General features: G+C 40.7%; 1 protein-coding gene across 2 annotated transcripts; it reads left to right on the forward strand.

Annotated features, from left to right (window-relative positions):
- The first annotated feature begins 5,000 nt into the window (after nucleotides 1-5,000).
- On the forward strand, nucleotides 5,001-25,682 carry LOC128867976 (uncharacterized). Of its 2 annotated transcripts, none has more exons than XM_054109638.1 (12): nucleotides 5,001-6,226; nucleotides 16,672-16,966; nucleotides 17,090-17,438; nucleotides 17,605-18,694; nucleotides 18,754-18,902; nucleotides 20,414-20,627; nucleotides 20,762-21,149; nucleotides 21,300-21,593; nucleotides 21,655-22,116; nucleotides 23,858-24,055; nucleotides 24,114-24,910; nucleotides 24,977-25,682. In XM_054109638.1, exons 2-12 carry the CDS (start codon nucleotides 16,881-16,883, stop codon nucleotides 25,222-25,224), a joined length of 4,275 nt encoding a protein of 1,424 aa, XP_053965613.1. In that variant the 5' UTR covers nucleotides 5,001-6,226; nucleotides 16,672-16,880; the 3' UTR covers nucleotides 25,225-25,682. The 2 variants fall into 2 exon arrangements, with proteins under 2 accessions (XP_053965613.1, XP_053965614.1); XM_054109639.1 differs by having other exon boundaries at nucleotides 21,658-22,116.

The raw sequence follows: 25,682 nt of genomic DNA on the forward strand, positions 1-25,682 counted from the left end.
TGAACGCAAAATATTTATATTGAAATCAAGCACTTTATTGGATTCATTTTCATTTTGGAATTCATTTTGAAAAAGTGCATGTGTGAAATTTTGAAAGTTTTTAACGCTAATTACAATAAAAAATTATGACTAAGCGCAAAATATTAAAATATTTATATTGAGCTCAAATATTTGGTTGGATTCATAAAGCTGGTGACACTAGATCAACAACAATGTTTTGTACGTTTGATTGTCAAATAAATCATTGGCAAAATAGAAAACAAAAAATGAATTTGCTTTTTTTGATTCTGCGCTGACAGCCACATGGACACGGCGAACAAAAAACAAATCAGCTGATTTAACGATATCACCTTTAATAGATTCGCCTTGGTTGGACCTATTTTCATATTTCGAAATTCATCTTGAAAGGCCTACTTTAAATTGAAATATGTACAATATTTTTTTCTAGTTTTATGAAGAGAAACTCACCGTAAAAATTATTTACGAGACTTAGAAAATTTTTAACTCTGATCCATGTTTTTATAACACTTATTGTATTAGGTGCGCAACAAAGTTCCCGCTGTTTGTCAATAGATGCCGCCAGCAGTGTGTGCTAGTTGATTCTAACATAACCTAAACGTCATAAACCAAGCTTCGACATATGGTAAACAAACTGTTTCGACACATTAGTGATTTTGTTTTGGTATCAAATACTTTTGGTTTTGTGAAAATGTCTGATTTTGTGCTGAATAATCATCATTTGCGGGAAGTGTTGATTTTCCTCTTTCATTCGAAAAAACGGAGGCTGAAGCGCATCGAGAGCTACAAAAGAGGTTATGGAGATGCTGCTTTAAGTGAAACAACGTGCCGAGATTGGTTCAGTCGCTTCAAAGACGGTGATTTTAATGTTGACGATCGTCCGCGTGAAGGAAGGCCAAAAACCTTCGAAGACGCTAAATAGGAGGCATTGCCCAATGAGGATCCGAGTCAAACGCAAGAAGAGCTGCGCCTCAGTATAAGGAGTTACCCGCCAATCCATTTCCAAGCGATTGCATGCTTTGGGAATGATTCAGAAACAGGGGACTTGGGTTTCTTATGAGTTAAAACCAAGGGATGTTGAACGTCGTTTTTTCGCCTGTGAACAACTGCTCCAGCGGCTAAAAAGGAAGCGCTTTCTTCATCGCCTTCATCGCATCGTGACGGGTGATGAAAAATGGATTCATTACTGCAATCCAAAGAAAATAAAGTCATGGGGACTCCCCGGTCATGCTTCTACGTCGTCGTCTCGGCCGAATATTTACGCTGCGAAGGTTATGCTATGTATGTGGTGGGACCAAGTTGGTGTCACTTATTATGAACTGTTAAAATCAAGCGAAACCATCACTCGGTATCGACTTCAATTGATGTGATTGAGCCGAGCACTGCGCGAGAAGCGGCCGCAATACGCGGAGAGGCATGAAAAAGTGATTCTACACTATGACAACGCTCGGCCTCATGTTGCCAAACCCATTAAAACCTACCTGGAAACACTGAAATAGGAAATTCTGCCCCACCCTCCATATTCTCGAGATATTGCGCCGTCCGATTATCACCTGTTCCGCTTGATGGCACATGTTCCATTCATATGAAGACATCAAAAAATGGCTTGACCCGTGGATAGCCTCAAAAGAAGACAGTTTTACCGCGACGGTATACGAGATCTACCATATATGTAGATGGGGAAAAGTAATAGCCAGCGATGGGCAATACTTTCACTTGTAACCATTTTTTTAGAATAAAGTTATATTTTCATCATCGAATTCATTTTGAATGTTCATCAGAAGAGTTTCAGCAGTCACAAAGCTCAATAAAGTAAAAAAAATTGTTTAGCCCCACGACATTGGTGTGCGCTAACAGCTCTTAAATATACGCTACGAGTTCTCTCCAAAGCTAGGGTATAACTTTCTATATACTTGAACCTCCCACAGTCTCTAAAGTAATCAGTGATAGATGTTTTTTTTTTATTTCAATCAGCTTGAAGATTATGTCGTGTATTTTTAGAGCAATTCCGCACAAAAGTTGTAGATTTTTCGGTTTTTAATATTTGTTTTCCGAAGTCAGTATTTGCAGTACAGTATAATAGTCAACGATATTAAAAGCATACACTTGTAAGCCTGAAAAATCAGGTTTTTTTGAGAATTTTTTACAAAGAACGATTTTATTCAACAAATACAATTTTTAATTATTCAAATAATGTCTACTTTAAAGTTAATAATAGAACGTAAAGTTAGTGAAAGTATTGAAGTGCTCGGCTCCTGCAGATGATCTCCCAAGCGTCCTTCAAAAAAAAGTGTTCGGCGGTGGACAAAATATCTCCGGTTTGGATTATCTGAAATCGAAAAACTAATTAGATTCTTTTTGTGGATAATTAAAGCTAGATACATATTAATCGAAGGAATAGTAAACATTTAAAAAACAAAAATCGAATTTTCTACAAAAATTTTCGCGAAAAATTGCCTAAAAAAACTGAAAAAATCTTCGAAATTCTTAGTCCTTCAATTGATACCTGGAGAATATATCTGAGAAGGTTGTGTTAAAATTTCAAGATGATCGGTTCAGCCGTTTTTGAGAAATCTTTCCACCGACTTCTAAAACACGGTTATGAGAAAAACGCGTTTAAAATTTGAAAAGCACTTTGCATAAGGTAAAAATTCTCTGAAACGCCTTTTCAAATTTTCGTGTAGCTTGGAAAATATTCACCGGAACGATATTAAATTTTCTCTGTGCATTCTTAAATATATGCACATTAAGAAAATGAAATAAAAACCAAATCGATTTTTTGAAAATTCTCACTGTATATAACCCCGTTTTGATCTCCTTTGTAAATCTCGAGATTACGAGATTTTAACAACATTGACCTGCGTCCCAGAATTTTTCGCGACATAAGTACAAATATCGTATTCGTTGTCAAGGTGGCATTTCACACTAAAAAATTTCTTTTGCTGTGTTTTGTTTCTTCCATTCAGTTGTGAGTTACGGGGAGTTAGCAATGGAAGTTAACAAAGAGAAAACTCCGTACATTTTACACTTTTTTTTTGACAAAGGTGAGAATGCAAGCCTGGTGTTTGTGGTGCCGACACCCGATACTGTAACAACTAATTACGTGCAACCTCTGTTTTTTTTTTTGGTTTCGTCGATTCCATTTAGGCATTTTTGATGTAAAAAAAAATGTTGATAATGCCCAAAATGTCGATAAAATCACCGAAATAATCGAAGTTTACCGGCATTTTAGTAGTCGTAGCACGGCCCAGGAGCTAAAGATCGATCATAAAACAGTTTTAAACCATTTGCGCAAAAATTTTACACAAAAGTAATGGATTTCTTTTCCCCATACTAATGTATGAGATTGAAGTAATCTAAGTTGAAAAATTTGGCCTAACGTTCCTTGTGAGTAATGTTTAAAATATATATCACACTTGGATTGAAATTTAAATTTGAAAAGGTCGAGCCAAGGAGCATCAATAGATTTGGTGGCTCCTAAAACGCTGAAGCTAAAAAGCCCATTGTATTTAAAGCTCTGGAATGGGGGTAGATAGTCAAGGAGGGAAGGAGAAAAGTATCAGTGAAAGAGATAGGGAAGAATAGAGACAGAGATAGAGATAGGACACTTGGACTACTTTTACGACTTCATTAAAGAAGCTGTATTTAAGAAAATAGCATAGCTTCATTCCAATAACTGAAATTTTACTATAATTTTAAAACTGCTGGGAAGGAGTTTCGGCAACGCATAAGCAGTTTCGATTCATATTTCATTCATTAAAAAACCTTGATGGAAGCTTATTTGTAGTTTTAGGAAAAGATCAATATTTTTAGGCATAATTATAATAATAATTTTTTATATGTATAGTATTTTTCTTAACTTCTTCTAGTTTCAACTTTATATTTTGCCAAAGCGGGCACTCTTTTTCTGCTAAGTAAATTTCAAAGCTTAACAAACTCGCATTTCACGCGCCCCATGCAGCTTTGGGCCCATTCGCATTACCTACTAAATGTTGCACCACTCGGGTTTGAATTGCGTACGTGTTTGTGTGTGTGAGAATGGGCAAGTGTAAGGAAATTTGCCGCTCCAACGCAGGGGTTGCGAATACCAACAGTCACCGAGTCAGTTGCTTGGTACATCTCAAACGTTGCGGACGCATTTCCGGTGAACGGAAAATAACGGGACGTGCGCTTACTATACCCAACACAATCAACAAATCACAGAGAAACACACACGCACATACATACATACGTGCATACGCATATTGCGAAAGGGAAAGAAGGCAGTCGGTGAATACATTGAGACTGGAAAAATTTAATCTATTGTCAAATTGCAGTAATACTCATTGGCGGCTGGCCATCGTTGCGGCAATATTGCATTTTTCAACGCTTTTTAATTGTTTTATTTCGTAAACAATTTTCGCTTCATTTGCAAAACGTAATCGACGAGATCATTGGCAAAAACTTGCACCGCAAATTTGGGTGGAAATGTGAAAAAATGTGTAAGAATATAATGAAATCAGATGCAATTAATATGTGAGTGATAGACCGTTGAATGAAAATTGGCTGAAAATTTTAGAAAATTGTTTTAAACAGCCAGACGCTGTTTATGTGTGTATAAGCAGATATTTGTGTGTTGGCTGCTGGACGTAAACGGAAACAAAAGGCGGGTGCGCGGAGAGACCATTGGGCAGCAAAAATGTGCGGAATACGGGTAAAGGTGGAAAATGTGTAAAATTGTAGAACTGGAAAATTGTAGAAATTGTGAATATGACGGGCGATGAGGCGCGTTGTTGCAGTGCAAAGAAATAGAAGGTAAAATAAATAAATTAATTGGTAAATCAGTGTGGTTTATGGCAAAAGCCATATTTTGTTTTTGTAAAATTAGTGCAAAAATATTAAAATTTTTTTTTTGAATTTACATAAATTGTGTGCATTATAAATTTACATTGTAAGAAATGTGCGGAGGTCTTTCTCCAATGTAATTCAGAAATCATGATTTATGTGTTTGTATTGATTTGCGCACGTGTGCGTAGATAAACATATAGATTTGCATTGGTATGTGTACCCACATATGTATGTATGCACATAATGCAGATGTATGTGCGAAAAAATTGATACACCACAGAAAATTCCGACAGAATTGAAAAATTCTACCGAGAAGACGAGAAATTTCACTACCAACAACAATAACAACAACTAAACAACCAAACCAAGCCAACGCTATCGTCGCTACCAACAAAACAACAACTCCAAATAATTTCAACCATAATAACGCAAATAACTACAGTAGCAGCATTAAAGCAACAAACAATTACAATAAAAACAGAAGCAACAACCACCATTACCACCAACAACCCACCCTCAGTGCATTCGCACTCACTCATAATCACAGTGAGCTCGCCCACGCCCCTTCTACCGCCAACATCAATCGCTGCCAACGTCTTTTACTTGAACGCGTCTGCCAACAAACAACCCACCACCACCCGCAACCACTCTCCGCTTCGACGCTGACATTACGCCAGCGATATAGCGCGCATCCTGTGAGCATCCTCTTTGCTTGTGTGCCAGCAAACAGTCAATCAACGCAAGCAGACGACCGACCAACCCCCCAAAAACAACCAACATCGAAGCCGAACGCTGTCAAGCCGGCTCTGTAGGCGTTCACACACACACACAACTTACTCATACACAAGCGCTCTATTTCTTGTTCTCTTTGGCGTTCGAGTATGCTCGTCACGCGCTCTCCATTGCTAGCTGTAAAATACAAAAAGTAAATGATATTTGATAACACTAATAAAAACAACACTATAAGTGAGTGAGTAGTAAATTCCGACTTCTAGTGCAGTCGCAACAAAAATAAACAAATAAATTGAAGGTATACAAAATTGTAAGCGGCAAACGGTAAACAAACAGAAAGCAGATAGAAAGGAACAAAACCGACAAGTGAAGAGTGGGGCGCGAGTAGGCGAAAAAGAGCGATAGCAAGCGGGGGTGGTAGAGTGGCGGAGGTGCATTTACAACGGCAACTATTAAAGTTTTCTGCTTTACATTTTCTTTTTGTTTTGGTTTTTATCGCATTGACTGCCTACTTATTGCTGTTGTTGCACACGTTTCCGCTTTGTCACTGAAACAAAAAGCAAAAGGATATGAAGGATATAGTAACTAGGATGATGCTGATGATGATGAGGATGATGCGATGGCAGCTGCAGAATTCGCAAAGGATAAGGTAAATGATGCCGCATTCCGGCACAGCAAAACACAAAAACAAATATAGCACATGCACACACACAAAAATACAAATAGTAAGTTTTTTTTGTTTGTTTGTGTTGAAGGCATGTATGCCCACACATACAAGTCTGGATATTTATGTTGGCACACAAATGGATTTGTGCACAAATACAGTGTATCTTTCCATTTTGGGTAGGCTTTACTAACTCGGCATACGTCCTCCTGCAAGTGAGTTGAAATAGTATACACCTCCAATGTAGTTACATAGTATACAACTATTGCGCACTCGGCAGCGGCGAAGTGAAGGAGTTGAGGGGCATCGAGTGATACTTTGCTGGCACTGCAGGCGCTCCTTTAGTTCATTCAGTGGGTCGTTAAAGGAAGGGCGCAGCTGCATAGTGAGTGACGTGGCGTGGCGCGGCATGGCATGGTAGCGTTTGCATTGAATTTTTCTTATCAGCATAAAATGCTCCCTGGAGGCTTTTCAGCTTTTCAACTACACACCAATGACAAGCGCACTGCAATAACAAACAGTAACTTTTACGTGCTGTCTGTATGTATTAAGTGTAATTTTGCAACGAAACGCTCGCCTATCACACAGTCCCATATCGTATCCCTTTGTGTGTGTGCCCGCCACCCGCACCACGTCGCGCATCTACATTTCTTGCTCATCTTCTATTAGTGAACTTCAGCTTGCGCTTTTCTATTCGTACATTAATTTGAAATTTCGCTAACACAAATGATAAATATAAATCTGTATCCTCCTCGCCTATCCAAAGCGCACCGAATAGCACATTTTCTAAGATTTCATTCTTTCTTTCTTTCCTTATTTTTATGATGTTGTAGTGCCATTTCTCGGATGATCTCATGCTTGGTTGATGATTATGTCAGGATTTGAATGGCAACGGATAATGATGGCATGCAATTGCAAATGTGCCCCAATAGTGTAATCAGAATCCACCCAAAAGTGTAATACTCTGAGTTGCTAGGGATACTGGGGAGCAAAGATAGGAGCGTACGATATTTAAAGAAATTCGTTTCGAGTTTAAAGTATAACTTAACTTGGTTTAGAATACAAGAAAAGCAATAAAAAATGGCAGTGTTTGAGGAAAATGTGTTTATTGTGTTCATTTGAATAAAATTGCCTTCTCACCGATTTGCCAAAACGAAAACTTGCTACAATTGCTTTTATTCAAATCGCTTGTAATCGCTTATACTTTATGAAATACTGCCCTATGTTTGCATGTTTGAATGAGTTGTTAAATAAATGTAAAAAAATTAACTTTCTAAGGACTCAGATTAGCGCTGTGGAGAGCTGGTGACGCGGAGATTAACTGGATCAGTTAAATAGTGTAACATTACAGCGGCATTTAACAGAGTCATAACAAAGGCATTTAAAAAAATGTGGGACTCGATTACCGAGTGTACTTTTGGCACTTACACTTGTAAGCCTGTATTATGGCCATTTATCACTATTAGTGATGATTGGTGACTCTTGTTGTTGTTGTTGTTGTTCTTGTTGTTGTTGAAGTGGTTGAATACTTCTACTGAAATAAAGAATTAAAATTGAGAAATCTGTCCGTCTCCATAATACCAGCAGTGTCTGCCAGGCGGAAGTACTGGCAATTGGGGAAGCCTGTAGGCTACTAATCGCAGGTTTCTCTTTCAAGGGCAATATCGCTATTCTTTCGGATAGCCAAGCTGCAATCCAGGCACTGGCTTCGGCTACAACAACCTCTAAAGTGGTGGAACACAGAAGGAATAGCCTCACCACCTTGAGTGAAAACCATAAAGTTACCTTAATCTGAGTCCCGGGACATCGGAACGTTAAAAGTAACAAAAAAGCAAATGAATTGGCAAGAGGGGGATCTGCCATGAATAACGCTCTCGCAGAATCGATATTCACACCACTAGGTGCAGTCAAGAGTATAATTTCCCTAAAGTACCTCCGAATCGCAGATTGTAGATGGAGCAAACAGACAAAATGCAAAATTAGCAGAACGTTATGGCCGACCTACAACCTTAAGCAATCGTTAACATTGATAAACATGAAACGACGCGACGCCTGGACACTAACGGCAATCATAACTGGCTTTTGGTCTATCAGAGAACAAGCAGCCAAAATGGGTATCCCTCATAGTTGTAAACAACCGGAGAAAAAGAAAACAATCTTCCATTTCCTCTGTGAATGCCCTGCCCTATGGAAGGACAGAATATTAACCCTTGGCCAACCGCTGTTCGAGAGTCTCGAACAACTGTCTGGCGTACATGTCAACAACCTAATAAGGTTCTTAAACCGCACAGACTGGATATAGTCATGCTGTAAACAATCGTTAAACAACCTGGTAACGAGGATGTGTCAACAAAATGGTGCGGAAGCGATAGTTGGATTCTGGAAGAATTACCACTTTAACCAACCAAGCATCCTAATAGGTAATTCGTCCTTTGGATGTTGTACGACGGCCATGTTTTACTTGTAGTATTACACGTATTTATTTGCATCCCCCTTCTTTCGGCTTAAGTATGGTAGTGCGAAGCCATGGATGTTTTTATTATGTTAAAAGGGGTAGTAACCTCCACCGTCTCTGCTATGTCTAGTGCCAAACCTTTTCTTGTTAGCTCATCTGCTATCCCATAACCCCAAATATTCCTAAGACCGGGAACCCATATCAGAGTAACTTCAAGCCAATAACGAAGGAATTCTAGTTCCGCTCTAAACTGTAAGACTAGTAGAGGTGGACGTGGTGCTTGACTGTCTGAAAAGATAGCTACTCTTGCACCAACTTCCTTATAGAGTTTTGGTGATTTGCATGCTTGGCACGCTGACATAGTCAGGAAGTCGAATTGACTGAGATTTGCTGAGCGGCACAGAATGGAGCTCCCAGCTCCCACATCACAGTTCATCTTAGAACCGTCCGTGTAGATTTGAATATCGTACCTTCCAATCACCTTCCCTTTGCCCCATTCGGCTACAGGTGGAAAACGTAGCGTGAAGTCTTTCTTGAAGTTAAGGTCGGGGACTGGATAGTCTGATTTGTTTTTGAGCAGCGAGGGTCCCTGTAGGAGGATGTTGCTGTGACCGTACGATCTTGTTGTCAAGCTATGTCTCTGAGTCTCACCGCGCTGCCAGTGACGATTTTTTTATGTAAGTCCATTAGTAATAGATATGTTAGGACATTAAGCGCTTCAGTATGACTGGTGCTAAGCTCTCCTGCGGTTAAGATACGCGCTGTTCTTTGTATCTTGTTTAGCTTGCTTGTATTTCTTTTCTATTGCGCGTCAAAAGTGACACCTACCTTATTATTGGTCTTACAATGGCTGTGTAGGACCAATTAAATAGTTTTGGTTAAAAAAATAAAATAAATAATTGGCGCGTACACTTCTGTTAGGTGTTTGGCCGAGCTCCTCCTCCTATTTGTGGTGTGCGCCTTGATGTTGTTCCACAAATGGAGGGACCTACAGTTTCAAGCCGACTCCGAACGGCAGATATTTTTATGAGGAGCTTTTTCATGGCAGAAATACACTCGGAGGTTTGCCATTGCCTGCCGAGGGGCGACCGCTATTAGAAAAATGTTTTTATTAATTTTGCTTTCACCGAGATTCGAACCAACGACCTCTCTGTGAATTCCGAATGGTAATCACGCACCAACCCATTCGGCTACGGCGGCCGCCTCTTACACGTGTAAAGTGTTATATTCGCTTTCTTTAATCTGTACTCTACATTGGACGTCCATGTTTTTTCCAATCTTCGAAGCACTTCAAAAAATAATTTTTTTTATCTTGTTCAGCCCCTCCTTCGATGCCGTCTTTATCTCGTCAATCCTAGAGTAGCGTTGTCAATTTCGGGACAGATTTGGGGAATACGGTGGCTGTGGCATCATTAGTGTGTTTGTTCTTTATCCATCTTTTTGAAAGGCACAACATTCAAAATGGCCGAACTCGTCGGCATGAGTGAGAGACATGAGAGACAAAAAATCGAAATTCGCGATACTTTTTGAACATACCTCGTGTGTACAGTGAACCAAAAAAAAAACTGGACACGTTAGTTCTGAGTTCAATCTTTTATAACTTGAGAATGGTTCAATCAATTTTCAAAAGGCAAAGGCTAATATAAAGTTTTAAATTCGGTATTTTAGTATAGAAAATGAAAATAATATAATAAAGGGTTTTCTAATAACAGGTGTTATCTATCGCTATCGAGAGATGGTTAACGCATTTTTATGGCCGGAATTTGATGGTATTGGTCTGGACAACATTTATTTTCAACAAGACGGCGCTACGTGACACACAAGCAACGAAACCATCGATCTTTTACGGAAAAAGTTTCCGAACCGTGTTATCTCTCGAAGAGGTAATCACAATTAGCCACCGAGATCTTGTGACTTAACACATTGAGACTTTTTTCTTTGGGGCCACGTGAAAGAGAAGGTATACGCCAATAGCCCAGGGTCGATTCAAGACCTCAAAGATGGAATTCGAGAGGCTATCGCTTAACAGCCGTGCTCTCGCGTGACTAAGATTTAGGCATATTAGCTCTCACTTTATTCCTATGACTGCTGATAGCAGCCCGTGGTATCAAAACTCTGATTAACTTCATCAGCAGCAGTTAACAAAACTGCAAATCAGTCGCCGCTCGTAACCCACAAACTCACGATTCGCGTTCCCACGATAGTCGGTTATATATATATGGAGAATGTTTATGCTGCTACAACGACAAGAACAAGAACACGATTCGCAATTCGACTGGCGAGTCCCCCGTGACGTGGCAGCCGAAGTTCTCCTCACAGTTTTGTGTGATTGCTGATTTTATTTCGTACATAATCAACACAATCGCAGTTTTGTAGTAAAAACTCCTTAAGTGACGACTGCCCATCAACTGATTCGGCCGAATTCGCTCAGTGCCTAATGATGAGCTCACCTTTGAAATCTTTTCGCTATGCACTGTATTACACTACGATTCCACGGCTTTTAAGTGGGATTTCTAGATAGATTTTTGGAGTGCAGTTTATCCCGATCCCACTTAAAGGATAAAAATTTATGGAATTTTATAATTTTTTTTATAAAATTTCATTTATAGCTAAAATGGATTTATAGTTTTTTGTTTGAGTTATACTTTTATACAAAAATAATGGCCATTCAAAATAAAAAAGAAAAAAATCATAATTGATGAAAATGTTATTTGTGCTATCATTTTGTCCCGGGGTGTATGCATTGACATACATTTAAAAGTGTAGAAAAAATAAAGTAACCTTCATAAATTTTCCATGTCTTTGATTGCCGTAATTTAATAATTGTACTTCACATTAAGCCCTAAGGAGTGGAAAAATCGTTAGTTCAAATTATATTAAATACTTCTGTATATGGAACAGGATATGCAGTTCTCTGAACTCGGCTGCTTGTGGCTTCTAAAATCAGTGTAAAAAATGTAGCTGTCATATGCGCCCCTCACAGGCGGGTGGCACCGGATATTCAGATACTGTTACACATATTTCTTCCATAACTGTTGTTGTGCGTGTTCAGCGCCGATTGGGCTTACATCGAGGCATGCCTTCGTGCGAATTTACCCCACAAATTGATTGTATTCCAGCCAGTTTGACTCCAAGTTGGCATGTTGGCCTGTCTATATATACACACACACACACACATACATATGCAGTTACTCTTGCACACTTACATGCCTGTTCACATTCCGGCATATCCGCCTGTCGACCGCTTGATATGAGACGTTGACAGAACTGGAACAACGCCAGTTATTGTCTCGAACTCAAAGGCATGCAAAATAAAGTGAGTGGGGGGGAGTTACATAAAATACTCGCACATACGAAGAAATTGAAAATCGCTTTAACAGCCTATTTGGCAATAAATTTTGCATGAAGCAATTTTAGTGGTGTTAGTGGTGGATAGTTGGATAGTTGAAGAATGAAAGGAAGAAAAGGATCTATTGCATAATTTAAGCGTCAATCATTTATGGAGAAAATCAGAGCAATGAATGGCTGGCTGTATGGCGAAAGAGGTTGCGCATAATTTTCTGAAGAAATCGCATTTGAGTTTCCAGTAAAGCTGCATATTTACTACTGCGTATCGGTGCCTAAATCAAAATTCGGGGACAGAAAATTGATACCAAGTTTTTGCTTTTTTATTTAAAAAATATAATTGTACAACAAGATTTTTCGGATATTATTAACTTAACCACGCGGTGGTCACTATTTATTTGATTTCTTCTCATATACATCCCGTTGCTAATTTATAAACATACCACCATTTTTTCGTTTTATGAAAATATAATTTATACTACAACAAAGACCAAATAATGCAAAGTCTCAAGGATAGTGAAGGATAAATGGCTGCACTTGCTAGAGGCCCACTTCGATAAAAAAATCAAAATTTGTCCGTTGTGATATCATGCAGGGGGAGGAGGGGAATATAATAAAACGAGCCCAACAGGAGGAAAAGGTAGAAAGGACTTTGGATTAAAGAATGACGACCAACAGTGGCTATTTAAGTTCGTATTAACCGCTTCAAGCTACTGATGTGCTGCACAACAATTGTGTGATATTTAAATCCGCAATATCTGCAAGTTTAGCAAAAAATCGATTTCCCAGATGCTTACATCTTTGCCCGACGAGAGCACAGGGCAGCTGAGAAGAAGGTACTGGATGATTCCATCTCATCCCTCAGGCATCTTCGGCAGAAAGGACTTGAAGCAATCCCAAGTCTCCCCGCATGTACACCTAACGCACAATGCCCGTTAAGGATACCTACCAAACTCGAGAGCTGCGGCTTTATTAGCCTTAGTAGTTCCCCCGAGCGCCCTCGATCGACCCGGGGCCAGTAGGATCTCGCGACTTTGCACGTTTTCGCACTAGCCCAGCGCTCGCTGAATTGAAACGAGGACCATCTCTTCAAGAGTAGACCAAAGCTTCTCAGAGGAACCGCGATCCGCTCGTTTTGCAATGAAACCGTCTCCAGAGTGCTCTGTCTAGCCACTAAAGTCTGACACTTTGTAAAATATTTCAAAATCCGTCAAAATGTTAAACTTTTTGAACAGAATTTTTAGAGTTTTACTGGGTATGCAGTTTGAGTTTTAGTAATTTAGAAAGCTCAAGTTTCAAGCGGCTAGAAAATACTATTGATTTTTGATAATCTTCACGGAGGTGCTACACTTTTTCCTCCATACAAAGTAAATGCTCATATTTCTTGTATAGAAAAAAGCCAAGCATTGTCAAGAATTAATAAATTATTCTAGAGATATGAATTTCTAGCTTAAAAAGACTTTTGGGTTGCTGACTAGTGACATCTCAATCTAATGTGTAATTATTAATAACGGTACAGCACTTCCGCACTGACAAAGTCATGACGCGGATCCAAATTCTTCAACTTCTGTAAGGAGGAGATCAAATTTTTTGTGTGTGTAGGTAACATTTCTATGATCTGGGTGGCAGGGCATAGGAACAAAGAGAGAGCTGATGAGCTTGCCTGGAAGGAGTAGACTGAATTGGTTTCAGAGTTCTACCACCCTGTTATCGGCATCCCCCTGATTGTTGTTAAAGGGAAATCGCACAACTTATTTCTCAGGAAAGCACAGTCCAGAAGGTGGTATTTCGAATATCCTTTGACCTCAGTACAACAGAAGCAGGACGCAGATAGTCCACGTCATTCAATTTCCAAATAAGTAGCTGTACATACCGGCCATTGAACGATCGGCACTCACGCAGAAAAGTTGGGTGTACTATTCAATCTCCGTTGCAGAAGCTCAGGTGTCCTTTCAGACAAGGAATCTATAGAGCATTTTTTCTGTAAATATCCGGGCTTGGCATCTAAACGATTAAGGTCACTGGGCGCTTTTTCTTCGATAGTGCGCCAACCTAACTCTCTTTAATCTTCTTCATTACTTCAACAGCTTTGGCTGGCTGTAGACATCTGCTCCTTGGAGGTCTCATAATGGTATCAAAATGGCGCTGTAGTTTTATTTGGGGAGTTCCAGTCTGGTACTACAAACATTTTATAACCCTACTTACGTACAACACTTCCGCATAGGAATCACTACCAATTTACTTGAAAGGGATGATTTTGATAAAAGAATTGTTATCTTGCAGCTTGTGTCTACTGCACTATAATAAATCTTCCCACCTATCGCCGGCATTGTGTAAAGGGTACATTGTCAATAAACCGATAGGACCTTATGAGCGTGGCTTCTGGTGTGGCAAATTCGCTATTGGCGAAATTTTTACAGTTCCTCGTTCGCTCTTTCAATATTGAATGAATTTTTAACCTGCTTCGATTTCGCATCTTCACTGCCTTCCACGAACTTTTTTTTTTTGCCTCCTTTATTAATTACACCTGTCGTATGACACTAAGTAATTCTTTCTACAGCTTGGATTTCACAACATTAATCATTATCAATATTACAGTTTGGTTAAGTTTTTGTGTGAGTTTACAAGTGTATGTATGTACATAGCTTTGAATTATTCTAGTTATCAGCTGAGTTGAGGTTGGTCGTGTGAGCCGCCTGGAGTTTGCCCTTTTTGCTGATGGGAGTTGTCGCATGAGTATTTGTATGGTTCATTAAACGGGCAATATGATTTGTGCTGCGTTTGGGGATGATTTCTGCTACTGTATCGATGTTGAGGTCGCGATGAATATCTTCGTTTGGGACGTACCAAGGTGCATTGGTTATAGTTCTGAGTATTTTTGATTGTAGCCGTTGAATAATGTCAATGTCACTTTTACTTGCAGTTCCCCAGATTTCTATGCCGTATGCCCAGATTGGCACAATCACAGTTTTGTATATAAGTGTTTTATTCAGCAATGACAGTTTCGAGCGCCTGCCAAGTAGCCAGTATAGTTGTCGGAATCTGTTTTTTACCTCATTTCTTTTCAACGTGATATGTTCTTTCCAGAGAAGTTTAGAGTCAATACTCATTCCACGAACTAAGAAGAAATAACAACCCGCATTATCGAAAGACAAGTCAAAGACTAAAACAAGACTGATTCATTCGCTGGCTCCACTGTGCCAAATGAGTTGGTGTGTGTCCACCTTTCGGGAGTGCGTAGGATCAAATCTCCGTGCATAGAGCATCAAAATGGTAGAAAACATGTTTTTTAATAGCGGTCGCCCCTTGCCAGGCAATGGCAAGACTCCGAGGGTATTTCTGCCATGAAAAAGCTCCTCATAAAAACAATTTGCCGTTCGGAGTCGTTTTGAAACTGTGGAACAACATCAAGACGCACACGATAAATAGGCGGGAGAGCTCGGCTCAAAAAGATTCCGGCAAAGTATAAAATCACAGCGTTAGATCTTTCGTCTTCTTCAACGGAACTTGCGCTAAGCGACTTCTATCTGCTTTCTAGCGAGAAATCTACAAGAAAAGAAACCAGATTTGAAGGAGATTAATAGACGAAAGCTTTCAAAACTATTTCTAAAAAAATAGAAGTGATCTTTTGTTATGCCGTGCTTCTCCTTCGTCTTACTTTGAAGCGGATTATGGTAAGATGTTCATTCACCGGAGTAAGTAAGCGTACTTGGTAGCGAAATCGCTCATCCACTACCAATCCGACACTGATATATTTATTCCTTACATGGACGCAACTGCATTAGACATCGCAATACCCAATGATCTTATTGGCTTGCGCCGTTCATCGTATATTAGCTTTTGAGTGACGAAAATGCCAGTCTTTGCTCTAACAAGTATATCAAATAGCCGTACAGAGCCATCTTCTGCATTAAGGTGCTTGTCCTCAAATCGTAGTCCTTAAAACGTTCGGTATGGTCGCCAACAAAAATGGAGGGTTCTATTAGAGGCTCTGTTTGCTTTTCTTATTGAGAAGTTCTTTTATGGATGTGAAGCCCAGCTATGCGGCAGGTTGTAAATTTTAAGTAGACATTTATATAGCTGGCACCAGCATCTGGTGGATAGATGCTGTGATCTTGAATGGTCGAAGGTTCCACCGGTTTGATTTCCGCATCTCGCACACTGAGTTTCGAAGCTATTTTCACGCAATTGGGTCAGGTTTTAGATATAAACCTGAGGTTTGAGGTTTTAGATATAATTTTTTGTTTATGAATTCAGCAGAACAATTTAAGAGTAAACTTCTAATAAATTTTGAGAATCTTGAGTTTGATGAAACGAAAAGGATATCTAAGGGAAGTATAACTGTTCAAACTATGTGAAAATGCCTTCGGAACTCAAAAGGGTACATATAAAAACTGAATATAGAAGTCTTCAAGGCTGTAATCATGGCGTATTGCAGTTTTCGGCAGTTTTCTAAGCATTAAGAAAATCGATAGCGTCGAAATCCTCTCAACATAAATTTTAAATGCATGGATGGAATTTTCCAACTTTTTTTCGTATGACGACCAACCAGATCCAATGCAAATACACCTCTTACATTTGTGAATCGAATTATTTCATATTTAACTCCTACTTTTTCTATATCCTCCAGCTCCTTGGTGAAATACTTGACGAAATCCGTCCATTGTTGTCAACTTATACAGGAATAAAATTGAAATTAAAAACAATTAAGCAATGCTGAAGTCAATAACTAAATAATAAGTTTATTCTACAAGAAACCAAAACCAAAACCAAAACCAAAATAAAAATTAAATATTAAGTTTCGTAGAAGGAGTAGCAACTACATAAAATCCGGACGCGATGTTCGGCTCAAAATTACGTTCATGGATGGAAAACCACATTGGGCGGCCGCGTAAGAAGGGCGCCAAAAATAAAACTGCAAATAGGTAAAATAAAATAGTCGACTGCTCGTACATTTAAAAACACATCCAACTTTTGCTTTGTCAGCAGAGCCAAAACAAACACTCATTTTTTTGTGCTATTTTTTGCCGCATTTTCCTCTTCCGCAGCGCTGTCAGTGTCGCCAATGCCGCGGGTTGCAGTCACGAAGCGTACCAGCATCAAAATAGCAACAACAAGAAGATATCCAACACCAATTCGAGCGCTATTTTTACGCTTCATCACGCGCACGGCAATGGCGCGTCGTCTGCGTCAACATCAATCACTGCCAACAACTCGTCCGCGTCCGCGGCGCCGACAATGACAACGGTAATGGTGGCACCCGGCGCGATGTCCTCATTCGGTGCTAATCATCACAATGGCGGTGGCGTGAGTGGCGGTGGAGGCGGTGGAAATAGCTGCGGCAGTGTTATTGCGAGTCCAGTCAGACGACGAGAAGTCTCGCCTATTCAAGGCCATGTAAGTTCGCACAAAAAATGTTGATGGATAATAGCCCACTTAGATGTCCGTGGTGTTGGGCGACCATGAGTATTGGGGTCTGGGGCGCGTGTTTTATGTTTGATTAATACTCTGGGTTTTCTTTACTTTCCTTTTTCTTTTTGTTTTTGTTTTTGTCCTCGTTTAGACACAGAGCCGTTTCGGCTGGCAGTCACCGGATCAGGAGACAGTCACTTCGCCAAAATCTGACAATTTCCTGTATGCGCCACAACATCGTGTACGCAGTCAGTCGCATCACTCTAACCACCACCACCACCAACAACAGCAGCAACAACAGCAGCATCCCTATACGGCGCCAAATAGCAAAGATAATTCAAGTGATGATCGCTCACTGCAAGCAAAGTCTTATACACAATCCTATAGCCATCACTTACAACCACAACAACACCAACAAAAACAACAGCAACAGCTGCAACAAAACACTTTGCAGCGTCAACAACAACAACCACATCCCGCCGATTGCTCATCATCATCAATTTCATCGTTGTCATGGTCTACTGGCTCCAAGGAGCCTTCAATGAATTCCAGCAGCAATCACAACAACAACATAACTAACCAGAATAGTAGCAATAATAATAGTTCACTGTCGAAGCCACTACCCACGCCTGAGCCGCAAAATACCAGCACCACCGATTTGCAACACTTCGAGGAGGATCCTAATACTGTACACTACGAGGAAATACGTACTATTTTGCGTCATCCGGAGCACTGCAGCGCCAGTTACAATAACAATAATACCAACCCTTTCTTAATACATGAGCGCCCAAAATCAGAACAGCTCACAACATTCACGCCCGTGCGTTCGCTCTATGCGGATCGTCGTTCGCAAGATGATGCCTCTAATCGCTACGGCCGCCTGCTGCCATCGAAAATTCAAAGCTGCAGCAATTCGAATGACAGTTTGAATGCGAATGCCTCCATGACATACATGAGGAGTGGCAGTGCGGAGTACATATCGCAACAATATCAACATCCCGGTATCGGGGTGATGGGCGGCATGTCAGGCGAGTTCGGTGCTACACATCAGGGTGGTCCTTCGAATGGTTTGATGTCGATGCATTGCCAGCGCAGCCGCTTGCGTGGAGGACGTTTTGGCAATGGGCATGCTTTGAATGGCTCCCAGCCAATGGCAGGCATGACTGGAGCGCCGCTGCATAGCCTCTCGTCGCCGGAGAGCGCTTACTCGACTGGTTACTCCACCGACGGTACTTCACCAGGTAAGTAAAGCAAGGCGAGTTTAGTAGTTAACTGGCTAAGATCCATTTCGTCATACCAGGCGCCATTTACACGCCTCCGGAATACTACATAAATATGCGTACCGGCACTCACTACTTTCCGAAGAGCGTCAATTCACTGGCTATTGAGGCGCAACGTTACAAATTTGGTCTGAATAAAATAGAGGAAATGTCACCTATCGACCCAATGGTAAGCTGTGAAGATTTAAGCTGAAGTGTTGAGTTCAATTTGTAATTTCATTTATTATTGATGAGGTGTTATAAAGTTTGTTGTTTTTTTTGTTTTATACAGCATAATGAATTTATGCTCGACTTATATACAAATATATATATATATAGGGTGGGCCATGTAAAATTTGCTTTTTGAATCGGCTATAAAGAAAAAACTAATCAATATTTTTTCAAACTTTGTTTTTTATTTTGAAGATTAAACATTGTCATTTATGAAAGGAAAATAGTATCGTTCAAATGACTGCCACGACTGGCTTTACAGTAGGCCATTCGATCAACCCAATTTTTAAGCACATTTTCGATTGTTTGGGCTCCAATTTCATGAATGGCAACAATCGTCTCTGGATGGTTCGCATAGCATTTGTCCTTAACGGCTCCCCACAAAAAATAGTCCAACGGGCTTAAATCACAGTTAAGCTCAAATTCGTTCGGCCTTGACGGTTTTCCGCCAAATCCAAAATTATGAATTGTTTTGGCAATTTGTTAGTAGCCTTCCCAGTCGAACTATGCATTTACCAACGAGCTATCATTAATAAAGAGATGGGATTTTAGCAACACTAAGCGCTACTTATCAGGCTTGGGTTCAATATTTGATGCTAAATATAATCGCCGTAATTATTACTAATTTGTGCCCCTATGATTTCTTCTCATATGCACCTAGTTGCAAAATTTTAAGCTCACCAAAATTTTTTTATAAAAATATAGTTCATACTAAAATAAAAAACATTTTACGTAAAATTTCAAACGTTTTTACAAAATTCTTAAAATATTCAAAATTGTATCAAAACTAAAAACTTAAAAAAAGTCTTAATAAAGGCAGTCTCCATCTGGTATCGCTAGGGGCGAACAGGGCTATGCGTAGCTTAATGTCAGCCGGGTTAACTTAACCTAACCTAAAACTTGTGAACAAAAATTTCTAGAATTATTTCGGATACACAGTTTTTTAACCCATTAAATTCTAGTCTAACAAAGTGCAAGTTTCAAATGACTACAAAATGCCGTTGGTTTTTGACAATTTTTGTATGGGTAGTGCCAGGCTGCTTCGTCCATATAACAAATATGGAAGAAATGGCGGGACAACTCAGCGAAAATTAAATTTAATTTTGGTTTTTAAATCAACGGTATTTTGTAGTCACTTGAAACTTACAATTTGTGCTTGAATTCAATGGGCTGGAAAAATTCTAATTAAATTCGGAATTAATTCTATTTAAAAAGTTCAAGGTTTTGACATAAACAAAATTTAGATATCTAATTTTCTACATGAATTCATATTTGCATGAACAGGCGGACGAACGTAAGGACAACTATTTGTCTTTCTGATAACTTTGAAACAGATTCAAATAAAAGAAATCAATCAGTAGTCACCTAAAATAGTTGTAACTATTACATTGGCAGGATATCAAGTGTTTTATTTGTCATTGAAAGCAGTAGCGATTATTCAATTCTCACATCACTTTCATATTTCCATAGCCAAAGACATCATTCGCCAATGCTTCCGGCCTATACAAGCGTGCGGATTCGTATGATATGGGCCAAGGCTGCAGTAACAACAATGGCATGCATCACGAACCTTTCATACCACTCGATGCCCCACATGCCATACAACACACTGGCAACGTTGGACGTCATAGTCCTGTGGGATTGCGTAATGCCATTGTTTTGCCCACCTTGAAGGGTTTTGAGTGTAAGTCCCAATTGTTGTAGCATAGAAGCATAAACAAAATCATTGACTCCGATGAGCCAAATGATAGCTTAATGTCATTGTCAACCACCCTTTCCCCTCTCTCTTACCTTTTTTTCTCTCTTCCTCATGTGCAGCACCCTCCCCTAGGCAGCGTTGTCGCATACGCACGAATCCATGGTACCTCACATCGGAAGCGAATGCACCAGCAACGGGAAGTGTGAGCGTACAGAACGTGATAGCATTTCTGCCACCACCACCACCAACACAACCACCGCCGACGGCGATGTCAACAACATCCGACACGTCGACGATTTCCTCGTCAGCGCACTCAACTAAGGCGCTCGAGGCGTTAGGCACGCCAACGCGGCAACATAAAGCGGGTAAGATGCTGACAAGTGGCAACGTGGGCGGTGGACGCAGCGAGCTTGATGCCGCAAGCACATCCTCTTCAGGCAAGAGATCTAGCAACGCAACAACAGATGGACGCCGGGTAATGCAGCATAATCAACAGACAAGTGACAAGTAAGTAGCCGGGCTGAAAAGGAAAAAAGCGCAATCGAATACTTCAGTGTACTGCGCTTTATTTCACATGAGTGTAGTTAGTCGAATGAACAGAGAAGACAAACAGAATGCGGCCAAAATTAAAATGCTTCATTCTTATCTGCTTTGCAGGCACAATGGTGGCATGGTGGGCACTGGTTATGAGTCGACGGAGAGCTCATCATCTTTGACTGAAGTGGAAAATATGCAAAGGACATACACGCCGAACACAGTGCGACGCAAACGTGCAGAGCAGCTACAAGCAAAGGTGGCACAGCCGCTGGCTGTAATGTTGGCGGATGTATGTGTCGTAGGCGGTGGCAGCAACAGGGAGCCAGTTGTAAGTGACGATGATGCCACGCTAAACGAGATGATGGGCAAATTTGATGAGAGTTACGTTTATGAGAAGGAGACTGACATACTCAGGTATGTGTGTGGGGAAAAAATGAGTTAATTGTTGCTTTTTTAATAACAACACTTACTGTAGCAGCGATTCGGACCCAACGGACTGCCCCTCAGACTTGGATACTGGGCAGGATGCCGGCGATGAGTGTGACACCGATGAGCTGCTCGATATAGATTTCATTGATACCTCATCCATGCATGAGGTATCTGAGCGCAAGGAGGTTGAGAGCAATGCGGGCAGCTATTATTATTGCAACCAAAGTCCCAAGCGGAGTTCGATGCGGCAGCATGGGGAGACGCGTGCTTCAGTGCGTTCGCGACGAAATTATCGAAACATGAAGAACTCACAAGAGGCTGGTGGTGGTGTGATGGCGCCTGGAAGTGGTTCGCAGCGGCGACGTAAGCGTTTTCTCAAGACACGCAAGAAGAGTGCCGAGAATCGTACAGACCGATCATATTCGCCACACAAGTCGCGACAGTCCCGTAGTGTTGGTGGAACACCGGTCTGTGTGCGAAGGCAAAGACATATCATAGCGAAGAATAGGTGAGTAATGTGGGAGAGGAAAAGTTAGCGATTTAAGGAAGCAGGAAACAAGTTTTTAACGCTTAAGACTTTGCGATTGTTTGTGTGCTTGCAAATATCTGAAATCGTGAAGCGCCTGAAATCACGTCCTTGGGTGGATGGATTTTCAAGCGCTTTGAGTAGCGTGGAAAAACAATTGTAATTTTTTAAGAATGCAGGTTTAGTTTCCCTAGAAAGAATTCAGCGCTAGACAATAGACTGCTTGAGTCTTATTACTCCTGCTCAGGCCTCGCTAACTCTTTGAACCGCCTAACAAACCGGTGAAGTCGTATTGAATTGGCCTCTTCTTCATACGTATGATATTAAACTCAGTCTGGTAAAACCCAGAGAAACACTTAAAAATATTACTACTTCCTTGTATTCCTGCCCCAGACAAGAGACTCACATTGTGTTGGCGTTAACACTGTACTACAAAATCATACTTTTTCCCAAAATAACCAGGTTCCAAAAATATATTATTTTTCCGAATTTAACCCTTGCATATCTTCCATTTTGACTTATTTAGAGCGTTTAAGTTGAATTTTATGCTTCGGTGTATTAAGAGACTTATAGTAAAATTTAGTTGCAAATATTTTTGTGGAACATTTTAAACCGTTATATCACTCGGCTGTGAGTGCTTCTGACCTTTTCCAGCAAAGGAGACCAATAAGATCCATCTATTGAGTAGTTAGAGGGTTAAAATACTCCACAAAAATGTTTCACTTTGTTTTTGCTATAGAACTGCATCAAGAATCGCACCATTTCCTTTGCCGTTTTTTTTTTTTTGTGGGTGAAAGCTTTGTTTTTGATGCCTTCGCATTTACAGCGACCCTCGTCTACTGCGTCGTGTGGGGAGACACCCTTCCCGGAACTACTTTCTATATTACTTCACGAGGGCTCAGAATGGCATCTATAAAGGATCAATTCTATTCACCCACGTCTGGGTGAACCATATTTGTAGCCAGCTTTCATGCTTAAGGCTCGTCTTCCTGTGTCTCTATCTGTGCGGCTTCGCTTTGTTGCACTGTCTTGAGGTCAATCTTTGTTTTTTTGTAGTACGTTCTCGAAGTATTTCTTTACCGCGTTCCAGCTGTCCTCGCGTTCGAGCATTTTGCTGCTCCCCAGAGCATTTCTTTCCGCGAGCCATTTGTTACAACTAAAAAACGTTTGTTCACTTGGAATCGGTTATCTTGCCTTTGCGGTATAGGTATCTCCGGAAGTATCCGTGACCCAAGAGGAATGGAGTTAAGAATTAGTTCACTTTCCCGTAGTTCCTTTGCATCCATTTGTTAATTTATGGAATAAGTTACGCCGTTCATCTGTCACTCGCTTCACTGTCCCATCGGCTTACCATAATGAAGAAAGAATGTGCAAAGTGACAAAGTCGCTACACCCCTAAAAAAGTTCAGAGGTAAACTTTGAAATCGTCGATAAATGCATATTTTTTACCTGTCTATCGACACCTATAGTCGGAACCTTGTATTTTTTTGTGTTGTGCAGTGTAATTGGGTTTGGTCACCTTAGTTAATTCGCCAATGTCAACTGGTCACCCGGTTCGTTTCGCCGAGCGCACATAAGTCCAAGCTTATTATTTAAATTTCTCTCCCTCACTCTCTCTCTCTCTCTCTCTCTCTCTCTCTCTCTCTCCCCCTCTCTCTCTCTCTATTCATCGAGTATTACCTTGTTTTACACTTTAATTTTATATATTTTCTATTTTTTTTAGAATATATGAAACGTCACCACTCACCAATCGCTCCAGTTCGCTGGTATGCGTGGATGTGTGCGACACCAAACGCTTTATGACAATTGCAGAGAGCGAACGTGCTTTGCTCAGAGCTGACTTGGAGGCCGACGTCAAGTACAGACAACTCATACAGGAAGCCGAATCTTTACTAGTCTCCATGAAGAATAGCATGCAGAGGTAAGCACTCCATATCGCACTCCACGAAAAGCCTCAACTAACTTCCACCACTTTTCAGCATACCACGCGACACACCCGTTTCCAGTCCACGTCGTGTAAATCCACTCGCCAATAAGCGCGTAGAAATGTTGAAAAATTGTGAGGCAGATACACGTCGCGAGCAGTTAAAGCAAGCCCAGCAACGTTCTCTGGATGCAGCCCAGTCTGAGAAACAACAACAGCATGAACTCGCTGCCGCCATCAATCGTCGCATAGATCTACTAAGACATGCGCCAGCCTCTGCACCGAATAGCCCACGTTTCAGTCGTTGCAGTCCACGAAAAACGCATTTGACGAATTTTATAAATCAAAATGTGCCACCAGAGGTGCCGGTGCGTAAGGCAGTCGATTTGGCAAAACCGCCACAGTCGCCGCAGCTACAGTTAAATGGGCGTCGTATGCAGCACAGCCCAACTGCCGCCCCGCTGCAAGAGCGTCGCTTCCGCAGCCAATCGCCAGTGGCGCGTTACAAGCGAAGTGGAAACCTACAGCGAGCGCAAAGCTTTGACAGCGACTCTGAGTCGGAGTCTCAACAAAAGGTTGGTGGTGGGCAGCAACAGTTTGTCAATGACACCGCAGTCGTGGATGCAGTGAATCACAATTATTTGCCGGAATTCGCGCGCATTTCGCGCTACGATGAAGCGGATCTGCGAAATCACAATATGGCCAACGTAGAGGCAAAACCAAGTGATGCAGTGGTGCATTGGCGGTCGGGAATGATGCACGCGTGTCCGCAAAGTGAGCCTTTGAAACGAAAAGTTTACAGTGGGAGCTCGACATTTGAGCGCATCAAAAAGAGTTTCGACCTTGAAGCTGGTGAGTGTTTGGACACAAAATTAGTATCACTAATTCGACGGCTAATTACTTATTTGTCTGTTGTAGAAATACCAAAACAAACGATGCTGGCTAAGATACACAATTTGAGGCGTCGCGAACGCCAAAACTCCAATCCACGTTTAGCTACGCGTAGCAGCAGTCAGGATCTGCACGATTTTAACTGTGACAGTGAATCAGCTGGCGTTGGCACAAACGAAGAGCAGAAAAAGCAAATGATACTCAGCACTATTGCGGATTTGAAACGCAGTCTAGAGACGCAGAGCGTTGAATTGAATGGTCTCAATGAAGACTAAAAGTTAAAAGATAAGCAAATTGTAAAGTAGACATAAGTGTGTAGGAGTAGTTGTGGGGATTTGTAATACAAATACGGGAATGTATATGAATTGGCGCTATAGCATTAAGGCTTTGTCTTTGTATGCAACTGCAATTAAAATTTTGTCATTAAAATGATGCTACGAACTGTGTCACGCATCAAACAATGTCTCCAGAATTTACCCAACCGATGCTAGAATGTGCCGTGTCACCTTGCTATGATTTCACAAGTACCTTGAGAGTACTTCTACAATCTCGCTGCTTCAGTTGCATTCATCTATTCAGTACTTCAGCAGGAGCTGCACTGTGGAGCTGCGGATTTTTTGCAGTGCTGTGCGTTCTGTACCGTATTAAGAACTATGGACTCACAGAGTATTTTATTATTTAATCATTCAATGTAATCCTATATTCCACTTATAATAGGTTGGTCATGGTTATA

This window comes from Anastrepha ludens, chromosome 6 (assembly GCF_028408465.1).
Source record: "Anastrepha ludens isolate Willacy chromosome 6, idAnaLude1.1, whole genome shotgun sequence".
NCBI classification, from domain to species: Eukaryota; Metazoa; Arthropoda; class Insecta; order Diptera; family Tephritidae; genus Anastrepha; species Anastrepha ludens.

What these genes read in the sequence shown, in the direction of transcription:
- LOC128867976 (XM_054109638.1), top strand. Translation starts at nt 16,881, where the DNA reads ATGTTCGGCTCAAAATTACGTTCATGGATGGAAAACCACATTGGGCGG. An exon ending in CACCGACGGTACTTCACCAG is followed by an intron (nt 18,695 to 18,753) that starts GTAAGTAAAGCA and finishes TCGTCATACCAG; the next exon opens with GCGCCATTTACACGCCTCCG. An exon ending in CACCTTGAAGGGTTTTGAGT is followed by an intron (nt 20,628 to 20,761) that starts GTAAGTCCCAAT and finishes CCTCATGTGCAG; the next exon opens with CACCCTCCCCTAGGCAGCGT.